This window comes from Pseudoliparis swirei, chromosome 22 (genome assembly GCF_029220125.1).
Source record: "Pseudoliparis swirei isolate HS2019 ecotype Mariana Trench chromosome 22, NWPU_hadal_v1, whole genome shotgun sequence".
Taxonomy (NCBI): Eukaryota; Metazoa; Chordata; class Actinopteri; order Perciformes; family Liparidae; genus Pseudoliparis; species Pseudoliparis swirei.
This window is the reverse complement of record NC_079409.1, coordinates 12907013-12922902: the sequence shown is the minus strand read 5'-3', so window position 1 is coordinate 12922902 and position 15890 is coordinate 12907013. Positions and strand designations below refer to the sequence as shown.

The 15890-nt window shown below is 46.6% G+C and overlaps 2 protein-coding genes across 2 annotated transcripts; one reads left to right on the top strand and one right to left on the bottom strand.

Moving 5' to 3' along the window:
- The first annotated feature begins 472 nt into the window (after positions 1-472).
- On the top strand, positions 473-2232 carry s100t (S100 calcium binding protein T). The gene is made up of 3 exons (XM_056444957.1): positions 473-534; positions 1528-1690; positions 1778-2232. Exons 2-3 carry the CDS (start codon positions 1529-1531, stop codon positions 1937-1939), a joined length of 324 nt encoding a protein of 107 aa, XP_056300932.1. The 5' UTR covers positions 473-534; position 1528; the 3' UTR covers positions 1940-2232.
- Positions 2233-3006: 774 nt separating this feature from the next.
- On the bottom strand, positions 3007-15011 carry chrnb2 (cholinergic receptor, nicotinic, beta 2). Its single transcript, XM_056444956.1, has 7 exons — positions 14923-15011; positions 13759-13803; positions 9667-9776; positions 7101-7858; positions 6943-7022; positions 6730-6855; positions 3007-5423 (listed from the first exon to the last, which is right to left on the bottom strand). Exons 1-7 carry the CDS (start codon positions 14950-14952, stop codon positions 5271-5273), a joined length of 1302 nt encoding a protein of 433 aa, XP_056300931.1. The 5' UTR covers positions 14953-15011; the 3' UTR covers positions 3007-5270.
- Between the last annotated feature and the right edge of the window lie 879 nt (positions 15012-15890).

Below are 15890 nucleotides of genomic sequence, written 5' to 3'. Positions count from 1 at the left end.
GTGATTCATCTTGTTCTTGGTACTGTATTTACCGGAGCACTCCCTATAAACCTGTTCCTTGTTTGGTTAAGAAGTACAAAATGGGGAAACAGGACACTCTTTGTGCTTAGGAAATGCTGATGCTAAGGCATTTAGTTGAAAAAAGTATGATTGTTGCAGAACTTTCATCTCTTAAGAAACTATGTGCACTTCCATGAAGACCAACTTCTGAGAGTATAAGCCCACTTTTAAACTATCGGCATTTGCATCTTGTGGTTATATTGCGGCTACTTTAATTGACCTGAAGCTGTGGTTACAGTGCCAATAATGTCTTCACTGTTGATATGTTGTCTCTGAAGAAGGGGGGCGGAGGGATCTGTCTTGTGTCCAGAGAGGACAGCAGGTGTCTGGTGGGTAAGCAGAGATGGAGAGGGATGGGCGGGTAGATCGGTGGAGTGAGGGATGTATTTAAGACGGTGTCCCTGTCATCCTCTTCATCAGTCACTCTGGCCTTCTCTCTCTCCATCTGACCAGCAGGCCATCACTCGTCCTCAGGTAAGAAATGATGCCGAGGACCGACATGAACTCTAAAAGCTGTGTCTCTATTTTTCTCAGAGGTTGTGTCTACTTGACTTTTAAAAGTATGTTTTACTGGTGCTGCTCATGCACAGTGCTGTGTGTAAGGCCTGTTGAATATACTCGGGCAAATCAACAACAAAGACAGGAGAAGCTCTCTGTTTACGCAACGATAACTTATAGAACCGTAATATATCTTGAAAAGATCCAAAAAAGTCTTTCCGATATGTTTTTTTCTGCCACTGACTCATAAGAATGAGGAGCATTGTGTCAACCGGGTCACACTGATGTGAGGGACAGTTTGGAAAATCCTTCACAGTTCAGAGGTGATGTAAGTCCAAGAAAGGTAAAGACTTATACCTGTCTCCGGTGTTTTCTTCCATCCGGTGGAGCCAAAGTTAAAGGCAGATCAGGTGGCCTCAGCATGTCCTGGTTATATCTCCTCAACTTGGTTTGGTTTTACCAGCTTAGAGTTTCACTCTTATCAGCTGGCTCAGATGACCGGCTGCTGTCATCATCCTGATTCCCAGAGGTCCTCTCGCTGGAGCGAAGCAACAGACAGAGGATCTGTTTAATCTGAAGCAGAATCTTATCAGGACAACTGGCAGAGAGGAACATCTTCTGATGAGGAAACAGCTCGACAAACGTGACCCCTGTGCAGGGGTCCAACTCCCTAATCCTGCCACTAGATAGATAGACCTGATAGAAGATAACGTTGTATCTCAGTTGTAGGGATTTAGCCTGTGATTACATTTTCTTTGTGTGTTTCTCCATGCATGGATTGTTCTGTCTGTCAGTGTGTCGAAAATAAAAAAGGAAAGAGTGTGTGTGAATGCATTTGTGTGCAAGAGAGAGATCGTGTGTTGAGTTGCAGCAGGCTGTCCTCCATGCTCCTTGCAGGCAGGAGTACTGACATGGACTTCCCTTGTTTTCTCCTCCTCTCCCCCTTCCTCTCATTTCGTCCTTCTCCAGAATGTCTATGCCCAAATCAGAGAACACCTCCACCCTGGAGAACGCCATGCAGCTCTTGATCCAGACCTTCCATAAGTACTCTGGGAACGAGGGGGACAAATACACACTGAGCAGGGCTGAGCTCAAAGAGATGCTGACCGTAGAGCTCGGCAACTACCTGGGGGTAGGGAGATGCTTCAGGATACACATGCACGGTTTCATGCATATAAAACTGAGATAACATTTGTGTAATCTATCCTCACACGTGCAGAATGCCCAGGATAAGGAGGCAGTGGATAAGGTGATGGCAGACCTGGATTCCAACAATGACGGGGAGGTAGATTTCACAGAGTTCATCATCCTGGTCGGGGCTCTTACTGTGGCCTGCAACGACTTCTTCTTGGAGTGCAACAATAAGCCAGAGAAGAAGTAGTGAACACGCCCTCTAAACACCCACACGCTCCACAGTTGAGACGGAAGAGAAGGTCATCATGTCATGGACCTCACATTCACACACAGATAACACACACACACACACACACACACGCACACACACACACACACACCTAATGCAGTAAACGTCCAATCATTCCATTACAAGCCGTATGTATTGCTATGTAAACATCTAAATAGTTTAAGTCAGTTTCAAGACCTGTTATCATTATTGAATATATGGATGTATTTCTCTTCCTTTTTGTCTTTTTGTGTATTTTATAACACATTCATGCAAAGGGAATAATAAATGTGCCCGTTACTCAAACAATGCAATGTCTGGTGCTACTTTCTTACTGCAGAGAAGAAGAGTAATATAACATGGTGGCCACCAGGTGGCAGCAAATAACTCTCAATTGAAACTGACAGAGGAGTATTGCATGACTTTGAATTTGCTAAGCACAGAGTGGTACAGCCCTTTATTTCACCAGATGGATGGAGATGGGAGATGTGAATCACTAACAAAGAGATATCTGTGTTATATTAATGACACATACATAACCAGAGGCTTTAGTTAAGTCTTCAACAGTTATCTCTGTTATGGTGTGACACTTGGTTTTGAGCAGGTCGCAACTGTATCTTGTTTTACAGTAGAATAATAAGAACTTCAAGTGACCTTGGCTGGACCCTGCACTCATGATTATTTAACAGTCCTTCTTTCGAGAAAAAAATAAAATCACTGCGGGAGTGTCAAGGTATGTGGGTGTGTTTATCGTATATAATAAAGGAAGTTACCAGCCTGAACATTAGAAAGCCAGGAAACAGTTTCTTTCTTTCATTCCATCCTGTGGTGAAAGATTAATAGGAAGTTTGGATAGTACTGGAATGTAACAACTATAGGTTACCTGTGTGTGTATACGTGTGTGTGTGTGTGTGTGCATGTGTATGTGTATGTGTGTACTTGAACATCTATCTAAGGATCATTTTAGGTCGGGTTCAGACATTTAGTTGTGATGGTTACGTGTGTGTGTGTGTGTGTGTAACGACCGTCACGAATAACTATCACAATTGAGGACTTTAATGTTTAATGTCGGGGGGAAGGTTAGGGTGAGGGAAGTATGAGAGTAAAAACATGGCACACAGACACATCCCTCGAGTCATCTGAACCTACAACCTTTATTGGACTGGTTAGGTGTACACAGGAGCAGATTTGAGAGTCAGGAAGGAGAAGGGGGAGAGATGGGGGAGCATGATGAGAGAGGAAGTGAAAAGAAAGGAAGTAGAGTGGAAAGGTCAAAGAGAGAGAGCGAAAGAGTGGACAGCAGCACTTTGTCCGTGTGGAGCAGTGCAGGCTACATGTTTCACAGGTCTCTGACAGGCTTTTCACACTTGTTGGGGATCACCCCGGGTAACCCCATCCTCTAGAGACAGAACGATGGAGACAGACTGCTCCCAGTCCAGAGCGGATCGGAGCTGCAGACTGCAGCCTCAAAACCGTAAAAAACAGTGACAGTGACTGAGGATTAGACAGCAGTTTATAGTGGCTTTCCTATGGAATAACAACATGAACAGTCTTTTTCCTATCCTGCTTTATTCCTCCTCTCTATCTGGATTGTGCTTGCTGTGGTCAGATTATCCTTTTTTCCCCAGTATGCAACCTCACTATAAAGTCAAAAGCATTTGTACTATATAACCTTTCGTTAACTTGTTGCCTGGTGCGACTGCTTCAGCATAGGCCCTCTTGTCATTTCTCTCTTATTTTTTGAAAATGTAACCCCCCCCGACACACACACACACATACACTCCCTGCATGCCTGAAAAGCCCTCTTGCGTCCTGGTTGTCAGGGAACCTGGGAAGATTATAAAAATAAGACAAATCAGCCAGTCCTTGATTAAAAGGAAAAGTGTCATAGTGAAAAGGTCGTTAGAGAATGTGGGTAATCGTTATTGTAATTGGACTAAATGTCAGAAATGTGTTTGTCAGTGGAAGACCAGATAAAGGAGAGAGAACCAGAGAGAGGTTTCCAGAAATTAACAGAAGGGAGGGGAAGACACACAGATGGCTTGTTCTTCTGAACACGGTATCTGACGGATGTAATAATGCATCTGGTTGCGGGGCACGCATACGCATACACATACATGTATGCTCTGAAGATTACAAACTGAAATATAAAATTACAGAATAATACAAATAATAGCTTAATGTCCATGATATAATTCCCTTTCCTCCATCAATATATTTAGATTTTACATTTACTTTTTCTAATACTGATCTTTACTCTTCAGTAGATACTGGATCTGAGGGAATTCATCTTCCACTGTCCATCATTTAGGAGTTCTCATCCACCATCTTGGCTCAGATTCCGGTGTTTCTGGAGCCAAACTCATCTCACTGCAGCTGTGCACTCTGGCACAGCCGGCTGCTACTGTCCTTTATTTAGTATGCACAACTCTGAGCATAACCCCCTTCATGCATATCTTACTTCATCCCTTTCTTCGAATAATGCAACCCAATGCAAGTCGAATAATTCAAGTCTCCTCCATGTATTATCCTTCACAATCTGTGACTTGTACACATATTGTGTTAGTGTGCGCATCACAGGTTGTGTAGTACGGTTTATATCACATTCTTGTTTCATCTATACAATCATACAACACACCGTAGCCTCTCTATCAGCAACAGACCCTTGCATGAGCGAACACATAGAGAAATCTTAATAATATATTCATAATGCTTTACTGTGGTAAGCCGCTATGCTATGATAAAATATACTGAATTAGCTCACTGACATAGTGGGTTTCAGGAAAAATAAAATAAATGTATAAGAACCTTGATAGGAACCTCCCTTCCTTTTAGATTAGCTCCCTCTGTCATCAGTCAACACCGAGGAGGAGTAAGGTCATAGTTGAAGGCGGGCATGTCAGGTGTCAATTGAGAAGTCAGCGTCGAGCGGAGAGTGTTGATAGGCTGGCGTAAAAGTGCAACAAGGAGTAAATCAGAGCATCCTCGCTCCCTGACTGGCTGAAGAGGGGAGCAGGGAGGGACCTTTCCAGCAGAAAGGGGAGGTCAGTCCATTAAACATCTGGACAACAAACTGCAGGTAAAAGTATGATGCTGTTTTCCTTTTTCTTCATCCAAGAAAAACAGTTTCTTCGTTGCAAAAACATTACTATAAAGGTAATGGGCGTGATCGCTGTTCAGTTGCAGCTCTCGCTTCCACTTCAATAGACACAATAAAGCCCAGACCCGCCTCCCCTGTCCTGGCCCTTGTCCTGCTGTGCTGATTGGTCCATGGAGCCGTCAGGTCAGCGTGTTCTCGGCCTGGGAGTGGTCAGCCTGGCGAGCTGGTGATGGTCTTGACTGTGTAATTCTGGAAAAGCGGCTGCATGAACATGCCCAGTGTGCCGGACACGCACACAAACACAAAGATCCACAGGAAGAGCCGGTCGATCACCATGGCAATGTACTTCCAGTCCTCGCTCACCTGTGGATGGGGAGAGACAAAAAGGGGTTTAGGTGAGAAAAATGACATCACTCATCTTCATTCTCGCTCTCCCTCCTGTGCCCCATGCAGAGGGTTAATGGAGGTGAAGGGTTAATGTGAGAGGAGACTCGTTCTGCCACACAGCTCTGGTGAGCTCCGACACGAGTCAAGGAGGAGGGGGAGGGCGTAGAAGATGAGAGAGAGTGATGGAGGGCAGAACAAAAGAGGGATGTGCTGACACTGTAACCCCTGTGACAATGAGGGCATGCACTGAGCGCAGGAGGGTGGTCGGTATGGCGATGGGATGGTTACGATGTCGATGATGGACAGAATTACAGAGGACTGTTAATCCAGCTTCTTTCATTCCAGGAGAGAAGGCTGGTCTCCTAAGACGCCTCGAGGAGGAAGAGCGATAACAAACGCCACCCTCTCTCCGCCGGCGTGGTTCCTCCAGCTTATCCAGTTATACTCCTTCGCTATGCCCACGTCACGCCGCTGCTATAATTACATGTCTGTGTTGAATATTCAGAGAGCTATGATTGCGTCACCAGATCTGTCTCCTCTGCTCATGCTCTGTGTCGTCCCCCGTGCTGCACAGCTCATGATGCTTTTTATTGTTCGTAACTTCTGCACAGAATAAGATTACGTCTACTATTATTTTATCCACACAGAGACAAGCTAACGATTTATTGTCATATGGAGAAGAGCCTATCGACAGGCTGGTATACTTCTATCACTTATTTTCACGGATATATTGGTATTAAGTGTGTGTTGGCAGGACGTTGCAGTGAACTGCAATAAAGGATTTATTGGCATCAGCATCACTTTGTCTTTTTGCGTTTAATTTAAAGAATCTAATTCAACAATATTATTTGATTTCAAGCTGGGTGTAGAGCAAAAAGCTGGAAACAAACATTGACATTATCACCGTATAAAGTTGATTAAGTGAACGTGTCGCTAATGGTTGCCTATTTACAGCAGCAAGACGCTAACTGTGTGTGTCAGTCGGTTGGGGCGGAGCAGGTAGCATACATAGTTTAATCAGCATTGTTTAAGATATTCATTAGAGCAGCTTCAAATGATTAACAAGTAACATTTTCTTTTATTTGTCATCTCCAACTAGTTTGCTGGATCTTTAGTATCTATACTGTTTATCACAAAATGTTTCATTTGTTCACGTAAGAAAATTGATGTAAATATATTGTTATCATAATTCCTATTATCACTATCAAGCTGAAGGACCATGAGAAGGAGCAACAGAGATTCTAAATATAATGGTGTGAACATCAGTCGATCTAATACTCACACTCTGATCATCGTCCTCACTCTTCATGTGATTGGCGATGAAGCGAACTCCTTCCACAGCCTCATCAAAACCCGGACAGGCTTGAGCCAGCAGAGCCTGAGTCAAAGCAGGACCCCCTGCTGCTGGCTTCCCCCGTGGCAGGTTTCCAGAGCCCCCTTCCCGGCCCTCCCTCACCCTGTTCAGACCATCTATGGACCCCCCACCTGCTCCCACCAGATCCCCTCCGAACTGTTTCACAGACGCCCGGTTCACATAGCAGGTACAGGGGTCATTGTCCTCCTTGCTGAACACCCCTGTGGAGGTCCCATCTCCATTCCCACTCGCGTTGCCCATCCCGAGCCCCACCATCAGCGCCCCCGCCTCCCCGCCGCGCCCACCCTCCTTCCGCTCCTGGGCCCTCCTTCTCTGGCGCAGCCGCTGGCGCTCGCAGCTGTTCCTGGGCTGGCGCATGCAGAGCAAGGCAGGAAGCTTGTTGAGGAACACCAGTTTAACCCAGGGGGGCATGGTGTGTGTGGTCGGCGAGCGGTGGTGCACGTTGAGCACACACACACTGGTGACGATGGAAAACGTGACGAGGACCATGGTGAACATCAGGTACTTCCCCACGAGGGGGACGTCGAGTGACGTGGGGGGCACGATCTTTGAGATCAGCAGCAGGAACACGGTGAGGGCCAGCAGCACGGAGATGCAGAGCGTCATCTTCTCTCCGCAGTCGGAGGGCAGGTAGAAGACCAGGATTGCCAGCGAGGTGATGAGCACACACGGGATGATGAGGTTGATGGTGTAAAAAAGTGGCTTCCGGCGAATGATGAAGTCGTACGTGATGTCCACGTAGGTGGGGTCAGCCGGGTTCTCGTTCCGTCGGCCCGGCAGGGCGATGATGTCCCACTCGCCGCTGGGCGTGAAGTCGTCCATGCTGGCCACGTCGGCACGGAGAACCAGATCGATCTCTGTGCGGTCATAGGTCCAGGAGCGGAAGCGCAGCGTGCAGTTCTGCTGGTCGAAGGGGAAGTGCTTGACCTCGATCTTGCAGGCGGACTTGTAGATGGCCGGGGGCAACCAGAAGATACTGCCGTCGTGGGAGACCACCGCGTTGGAGTAGAATGACACCTCGTACACCCCATCAGCACTGAGAGCGAGGGAGGGGGAGTGGAGAAAGACGAAAAAAGAAGTGTCAGACACAAACGGAAACCTTTCTATGATGATTTCATAAACAATATATATTTTGTAAAGTGTAATGAGAGGCCATGTTTGCCTGCGTTTTATGTGCGGTGGAACATGTCGCATCTCATTATGCACTATGGGCTCAACAAAAAGCTTTAAGACACACACACGTGTGAGGAGGTGCTTCAGGGCGGCAGCGTCACACACACACCTGCTTCCACACACCCAAAGCGCAGTCGAGACAGAAAACACAGGGCAGACTGGAGCCGGTTAAACAGCTCGAATTAGAAGTCAGCTGACTACATTAAAGCCTTAGATTGAATGCCCATTTACTGGTTTACAAGAGAACTAATTAATGATGGCTATTAATATTTTGAGATGTGACATATGCAAAGGAATAATTCATTGTCTTTGAGTGATTACACAATCGACCGCCTGCCAAAGCACACTCTCCAAACTACTTTCCTGAAAATGTAGTCAAATCCAATGGAGCCTTATGAAGTGATCAGCTGTGCTGCTGTTGCTCTCGTTAATCTGTTTAGGCCTGAGAGGAGTTCAAGGCAGGGAGGAGCACTGGGAGGATGTCGACCTGGGGTTCGTGGGATTAGGGGAATCCTTTTATCAAAAGTGCCTGGGATCTTTTCATCTTTAGTGCAGTAAGGACTGAGGCACGGGGAGAGGAGGAGGCCAGACTGATCACTGCACTCTGATGAGCTGATTTACATACTGTTGGCTGACACTCAGTGTCCATGACGATGAGACTAGGGGTCCGCATCTATACCTCAGACATGCAAGCTAATTGGAATTTAAAAAAAGCAAAGCAGGTTTTTGTTTATACATGTAGAGTTGTGTATAAAATAATGCATTACAGTAAATTGCATTGGAGATCAAATTCGATAATTCTACATATCTGGGATATTGCATACATTTGCCATATGGTTGATTTAAACCATGTCGCTCAGACCTACACTCTAGTCTGTAATAACAGCAAAGTGTGCAAGAGCCCATAGTCTTAAAGCTCAATATAGAACTAGAGGTATAGTCTATATACTGCTTAAATATGTGGTCAGTTTGTAATGAAAGTGTTGAATGACAGAGTTTTACAGAGCAAACAGGATAAGGAGAGCAACCCTCAACAGAACAGTCCCATGGCTTCAGAGAGGCCAAACCCCAGGATTGCATTTGAGCTCAGCTGCTGCTTCAGAGATGGGTTCCTAGCCGATAATGAGACTGACACACACACTCCCAAATCCAGCTCCAGATCCAGCTCCGAAAATAATTAAATATAAGAAATGGATGTTTCATTAAATGATCAAAACAAGGTGGTTTATCTGTCGTTGTGTGCACTGATGAGAACATGTATGGTGAATTTGGATGTGTAATGTTCGGTTAACTGTATGCATCTGCTGTACATGTACAGTCTCTACGTGTGTGTGCAGTGCAGATGACGCCAAGTGTCTCATGAGATGTGGAGGAGCTGTATAGTAATGTAGCGTGAGCGATAGGAGCAGATTACAGTGGACGTGTTCAGTCGGTGGCCAGCGGGCATGTGTTGCACAGTGAAACCTCTGGCCTTCAGTCGTTGTCCCCGTACAAAGTAACTTACTGTACACTGATGACAGATGAAGCAACTCACAGAGGAGTTAGCTTTAAAGCATCAACAGCTCAACATGAGATGTGCATGAGCTCCTGTGCATGTTTATGCCAGTGCATGCGCCCAGGAGCCGTGTGTGTCGTCAGAGGAGAGTGCAGAGGAGGGAGTGAGTGACTCACTTGTTGTAGAGCACCACGTCAGGCAGCCAGATGTGTTTTGAGGGCAGCCTGACCTTCAGCATCCCATCGAACTCCTCAGGGACCCAAGTCAGACGATAGTCCTGCCACTCCTGAGGGCAAACACAAACAACAGGCTCAATCACTCGTGCACTAGTCACACAGCGGCAAGGGTGGAGCAGTGAGAAGAAGGTCTGTCCGTCCGTGTTTGTGTCGGTCAGTCGGTGGTCAACATGACACATCAGCAGCCCGGGGAACGTCCTGTGCTCTCTCCTTACATCACAGTGTTCACCGTCAGCCATTGAGAGAGCGTGCAGCTCGACCCAGCCACAAACCAATCCGCGTGATTCACATTCAGCACCTCTAATGTAACAAAGTCGCTTTGTTGTGTGTACATTCTTGTTTGTATTGTAATTCGATATTCTCACTTTGACTTTATTTCTATTCATCACAAGTATTGCACTTTGCCCCATTTCAAGTCGTGTGTACAATAAACTGTGGGATGGAATTGAAGAAAGAGGATAAACCAGAACGAGCTGCAGGAGGGAGGAGCTCCGTCAACATAGAGGTGACGCTCGGGAAGTGACCCCTTACAGAGGTCATATCACATATGAGTCAGGTCATTGGGACCGTGCTCGGAGGAGGAGGTGGGGCTGGCAGTGGGCGACGTAGTCGGCGACGACTGCGTGAGGTCCGCTGCCCGTATGAACGGAGCGGTGGTTCTGTTCTTAGACAGCGTGCCGAAGGTGAACACGGTCGTGGTGTCGGGGGTGTTGATCAGGGGCACGCATGTGCCGGTGGCGCCGCTGGCCACACCGTCGGTTCAGGTCACCATGGCCAACGTGCCTCCTTTTATAAAAGAGGAGGTGATTTTGAAGGAGCTGGTAAAGCACGGGAAGGTGGTGTCCCGGCTGAAGAAGATCCCCTCAGGGTGGAAGTCCTCCCGGATGAGGCACGTGTGGTCCCACCGGAGGCATCTCTCTATGATCCTAAATAAAAGGGGAGAAGAGCTCTGCTTCCGGGTGTTTATCAGGGTGGCCGGGCACGAGTACCCAATATACATCTCCTCAGGGAACGGGAGGCGCTTCATCTGCGGGCGAGAGGGGCACATAGCCAGGGACTGCCACCGGTGGAGAGCTGCTGAGCAGAACACCAGCAGGGCGGCTCCTCAGGGGCAGAACCAGGGGGCGGAGCAGGGGGTGCACAGCAGGGGAGGGGAGCAACCAGGGACTGCAGGCTCCCAGAGGGGGGAGGAGCGGGAGCAGGCAGGAACTGGGGCTCCCAGCAGGATGAGGAGAGAGAGCAGGCAGAGATGGGGGGTGCCCAGCAGGTTGTGGAGGAGGAAGAGGAGGGGGGCACTGGTCCAGTCCAGCAAGGTGAGGAGGGAGAAGGGGAGACAGTCACAGGCCAGCAGGGTGAGGAGGTAGAGGAGGAGAGGAGAGAAGAGGGAGGGGCTGGTGCTGAACAACAGGTTGAGGAAGAAAGGGGAGAAGGGGGCGGGGCTGGTACAGTCCAGCTGGGTGAAGAAGAGGAAGAAGAGGGTGGGGCTGGGGCTGAGGTGGCCCAACAAAGTGAAGAGGTAGAAAAGGGTGAGTCAGAGGAAGAGAGGGGGGCAGGTGCCAGAGAGGTGGTGCTGTCGGACAGTGAGGTGGACATGGAGGGGGAGGAGGAGAGCCTCAGAGTCCCCCGGCTAAAGAGGAAGAGTAGGGAGGAAGGAGAAAACCCACAGGCAAAGAAGGTGACGGCGGGCAGACGGAGGTCGAGGAGGAGAGGAGAGGAGCCAGAGTCCAGCTCGGAGGAGGAATCCACCCCTCCTCCACACTACAGTGTGGAGGAGCTAAAAGACTTCCTCCGAAAGACGAAGCAGATGTGGCATGTGAAGGTGGAAGACCACTTCTGCAGAGACAGGTTCTTCCTCTCTGCCACCTTCCTCACAATGAGGGACGAGAGAGAAGTCTTCACTCAGCAGGAGTTCTACAGGTTAAAGAAGATCCTGTGCGACCTCAGGAAGGTGCTGCTGGTGGAGGACGAGGAGAAGAGGGCGAGAGGCGAGGTCGACTGGGGGCAGGACACCTCCTGGCCTCAGTGGAGCAGCTTTTGTTTTTTGGTTTTAAAGAACCTGAGCACCATGAACAATTTTCTTTTTCAGGATTGGTGCTGCAGTAAAAGTGATTTGTGTTTATTGGAATTTGGTTTAATGTGCACGGTTTGAAATAAAGCTTTTCAAAAATCCAAAAAATCTCTCTCTCTCTCTCTCTCCCAGCTTATACAGCTGAGGGCTAATCAAACAGATCCCCCACATCGGGCCAATTAGGCCCATTTGAGGCACCTGTCACCGAGCCACTCCCCCACACACCTCCACAGCTGCCACATTACCTTGGGATAGTTAAAAACAAAAATATACAACTATCTTCATAATTGACTGAATTAATGGACCACCTTGTATGCATGTGCAAACTCAGGAGGACTGGTTCTACTGGGATGGAGAGGCCAAGTGGACCTACGCGGTTAAATATGTTAAAGCTGTGCAGTCTAGTGCAACCGCTGTGGTGTTTATTGTTCATGTCCATATTGTCTGCTTTGGTGGTTTTCTTCTTCTGTTGATTCTAAAAGAAGTTTCAGGCATTGAGTATCTCTTTAATTCTTGTGAGACAACACTGAGAAAGGCAGTTGTGTATTTAGAGCATTGATATTCAGTTGTTTGCACAGACTGAAGAGGTTGTTGATTTGGATAGTAGTTGTCTTGCTGTTGATGTTGTCACTCTAGTGTAAGTTGAAATTTCTTGTATTGTGTAGCCTAAATATGTTCTTTACTTTAACAGTGTTATCAATTATTATCACCCCACCCCCTCTTTTTATGTAACCTATTGACCTGCTTTTTACTTTTACCTTATGTAGAAAGTCTATAAAGTAACTGTATTCTTACAATACTGGACTCTTCTTCCCACCTCTGCAGTAAAGCTGCTCGTATGATGCATGTGTGAGCACCACGAAGCATCCTCACGTCCTCTGTGCATTGTTCTGTATGCTGTAGGTCAGTCATTGGCGTTGCTGCATGGAAGCCTCTGACAGCGGTTCTGTGTGGCTCGTTTATGTTCTGGCAATGGTGGAGCTGTAGTGCTCACGCTGGTCATCTGCAGTAACGCTGATGTATTCTGGTCATTTCAGTTTTTCTTGGTTCCAGCGAGCTGTCCTTGGCTCCATAGAGCACTGATGGTCATCCATTGCTCCTTTTATGAGTCATACATCTTGACTTGCTCAGGTGCAATAGTGTGTGTGTGTTTGTGAATATAAGATAAACAACAAATTGAAGCTTTAAGACATTTAACATGTACGACTGTGACATGATCTAAATGAACATCTAAATTCCACATGCATGTGTAATTTGTTCGTACACCTGCTCTCCAAAGCCAGCACACATGTTGATGATGCGTATGCGTGACTGCATTTGTATACCTGATGTGTGTACATGTGCACACCTACATGTTCTACCGTGTTAAAGGCCTCAGCTGGAAGCAAACACAGAGCCAGCCTTATAGAAGAGTGGCACCGCTCAGTGAGCGTCACATTACTCACAGGGTGAGGGTTGTTATGTTTCATCCAAATCCACAAACTGACAATTTCACCAGCTGATAATTAAGGGCTCAGCATTTGTGCAAAGGGGTTTTGATACCACCAGCTATCTGTGATTTGGGTGAGTGATTTCCTGCAACATAACTTTCAACTCATTTCTCATATTCCTCCCATCAGATTCTGGGGTTTTGGAGGATGTGTATGGTGTGATGACTCCCTCACTGCCTGACACACCAGTCATGTCGGCTCGCAGGGCTGCTGCTCCACATGAGTCGAGGTATAAGACTGCACAGCCAGAGCCAGTAGAACACAGAGAACACAGGGACACATCGGTCTATTATCCATGCCTCTTGTGGTGTAATAAACCTCCGCTGACGTGGCAGGAACATTAACACAAGATAAAACCATCCAAAATATAATATTGAATTCACTGTTTTTCGCGACATTTAGTTTTCCTGAATACATTTTTCTCCGTTTGGCAGAATGTTACTATAAGAACGGTCGGATGAGGAGAGGTCTCACCTGCGTTAGCCAGACGTTGGTGGTCATCACCTGCTCTCTTTCATGCTGCAGAAATAGAAGACATGTATTGTAAATTACAAACTGGGATCCAAAGGGCACCACAACATTTCTAACAAGCTAAATGATGTCATTTTTTCAAAAGTGACACAAAATGGGTGCAGCAAGGTCAAAATATACATAGCATATATCTATTTTAAGCCCCGATAGACGGGGTCTAGCTTGCAAAATACAGCTTGATAGTGCCGCTCATTGCTTGGTCAATTTAAAATCTGAATCCCTAGTTTATGAAACATTTTACAAAAAAGTCTCCAAGCCGAAGCTGAAATATCCCTGATGACAACACGTATGTTAAGTCCTCAGGTTTTAAAAAGCTTCAAAGTCACAGGAGACGTCATACGACTGTTTAGCTGAGTACTACTCAACATAATGAGTAATCTGAGAAGTGGATCTCTGACTTCCTGCAGTATTCATTTTCAGTGGAGCTTGTTTGCTGTGGCGGAAAGTACATTCACTCACGTACTATACTTACTGTAAGTACAACGGTGAAGCACTTTACTTGAGTGATGGTATGCTTCTTTATCATTTTAATATATTTCAGAGGGTTACATTGTATTACCACTGCACTCATTTGACAGTTGCTTATAGTTACATACGTATACTTATAATGACTTAGTATTCATAAAATGTATTGATGAACATGAAATGAAACCACAACATAGTATAACATGAGTACAATTAGCTACAACAATTAGCTCACAGCATTAAAATACAGATTACTTGTCACCGCATCAATAATAATAATAATCCGTAATAATGAAACAGGAGTGAGTACTTAAAGCTAATTTTTAGTCATCTCCTTACTTTACTTATGTAAAATGCAGAGCTTTTAATCAAGAGAGTATTCTTAAATTGTGGTATTGCTACCGTAAGTAAAGTACAAGATCGTAATTCTCACAGCATTGAACCGAGAGCTTGATTCAGACTGACATTAGATTTACAGAATTAGACATTTCTTTACTTTCAGTTTTAACCACGACACTATCAGTCAGCATGACTGCACGTTTTGCACCTCGCACATTCCTTCAATGTGTAAACAATGTCTTGTAATCTTGTTTTGAGTATCACAGAGGATGGTCCTCACGCTGTGAGCACACGCACACTCACCACGCTGATGAGCTGAGCCAACGACACCATCAGCTGCACGGTGACCAGCTCAGTGCCGTTAGTCGCGGGGCGGATCAGTTTGTTGTAGTGGGCGGGGTTTAAGAGATGCTCCACCAACCGCTCCTCTGTGTCTGCCCCGAGGCCGCCTATAGCGAGAACACATCATCATCATCATCATCATCTGCCTATGTTATGAGACAGAAATGGTGCCGCCATCTGTGTCTCTCTTGGCACTTTAAACCTCCATCATATTGGATGATAGTCTCAACAGGAGGGGCTCAGTGGTGCTGTTGAGCGTCTCAGCCCTCACTCGTCCATGTATCCACGTGTATCAAGAATGCAGCATCTTTGAACCACGGCATTATTCATCACTGCCGGCTGGAGCACGTCAGCACACTTTTTACAAGACCTGACATGAGTGAGTCAACCAGTCTGAAGGTCTCTCTCCGTACCTCTGCTCACTCTCTCTCCATCTATTCCCCTCTGCTGCGTTGCACTTCTTCCCAACTGTTAGTCTTTTGTAGCTCTGGGTTATTTTCACTCCATCTCTCACTTCACTTGCCTTTCCTTCCCCCCCTCTGTCCCTCCCTTCTGCCGCCATCCCTCCATCTCTGGGAGACCGGAGTCGTGTTTATGAGTGAGCAGTGGAGTTTGGGCAGAGCGGTCACAACAGCACCCACAGGAGGGGAGGCTCCGCCTCCGTCCTCCCTCTCACTCCCCGCCTCTCTGGCATCTGCTGGCTCCTGTGCTCCATCGTTTCACTCTCGTATTCCCTCACAAGTTCCCCCTGAAGATAAACACAGGCTGCTTTCTGTTAACTTGATACCAAACATGTAACAGCTGATGTGAGCCAATGAACACATGTTTGATCTATATTTAATTTTTTTGATTTTAAGTCAAATGAGAGGATGAACCCTTTCATGTTCAAGAGGGGCCTATTAAAAAAACAAAGACTACAACAGAAAAAC

What these genes read in the sequence shown, in the direction of transcription:
- s100t (XM_056444957.1), top strand. Translation starts at nt 1,529, where the DNA reads ATGTCTATGCCCAAATCAGAGAACACCTCCACCCTGGAGAACGCCATG. An exon ending in AGCTCGGCAACTACCTGGGG is followed by an intron (nt 1,691 to 1,777) that starts GTAGGGAGATGC and finishes TCACACGTGCAG; the next exon opens with AATGCCCAGGATAAGGAGGC.
- chrnb2 (XM_056444956.1), bottom strand. Translation starts at nt 14,952, where the DNA reads ATGGTGTCGTTGGCTCAGCTCATCAGCGTG. An exon ending in TGGCTCAGCTCATCAGCGTG is followed by an intron (nt 13,804 to 14,922) that starts GTGAGTGTGCGT and finishes CTATTTCTGCAG; the next exon opens with CATGAAAGAGAGCAGGTGAT. An exon ending in GTGAGGACGATGATCAGAGT is followed by an intron (nt 5,424 to 6,729) that starts GTGAGTATTAGA and finishes CCCCATCCACAG; the next exon opens with GTGAGCGAGGACTGGAAGTA.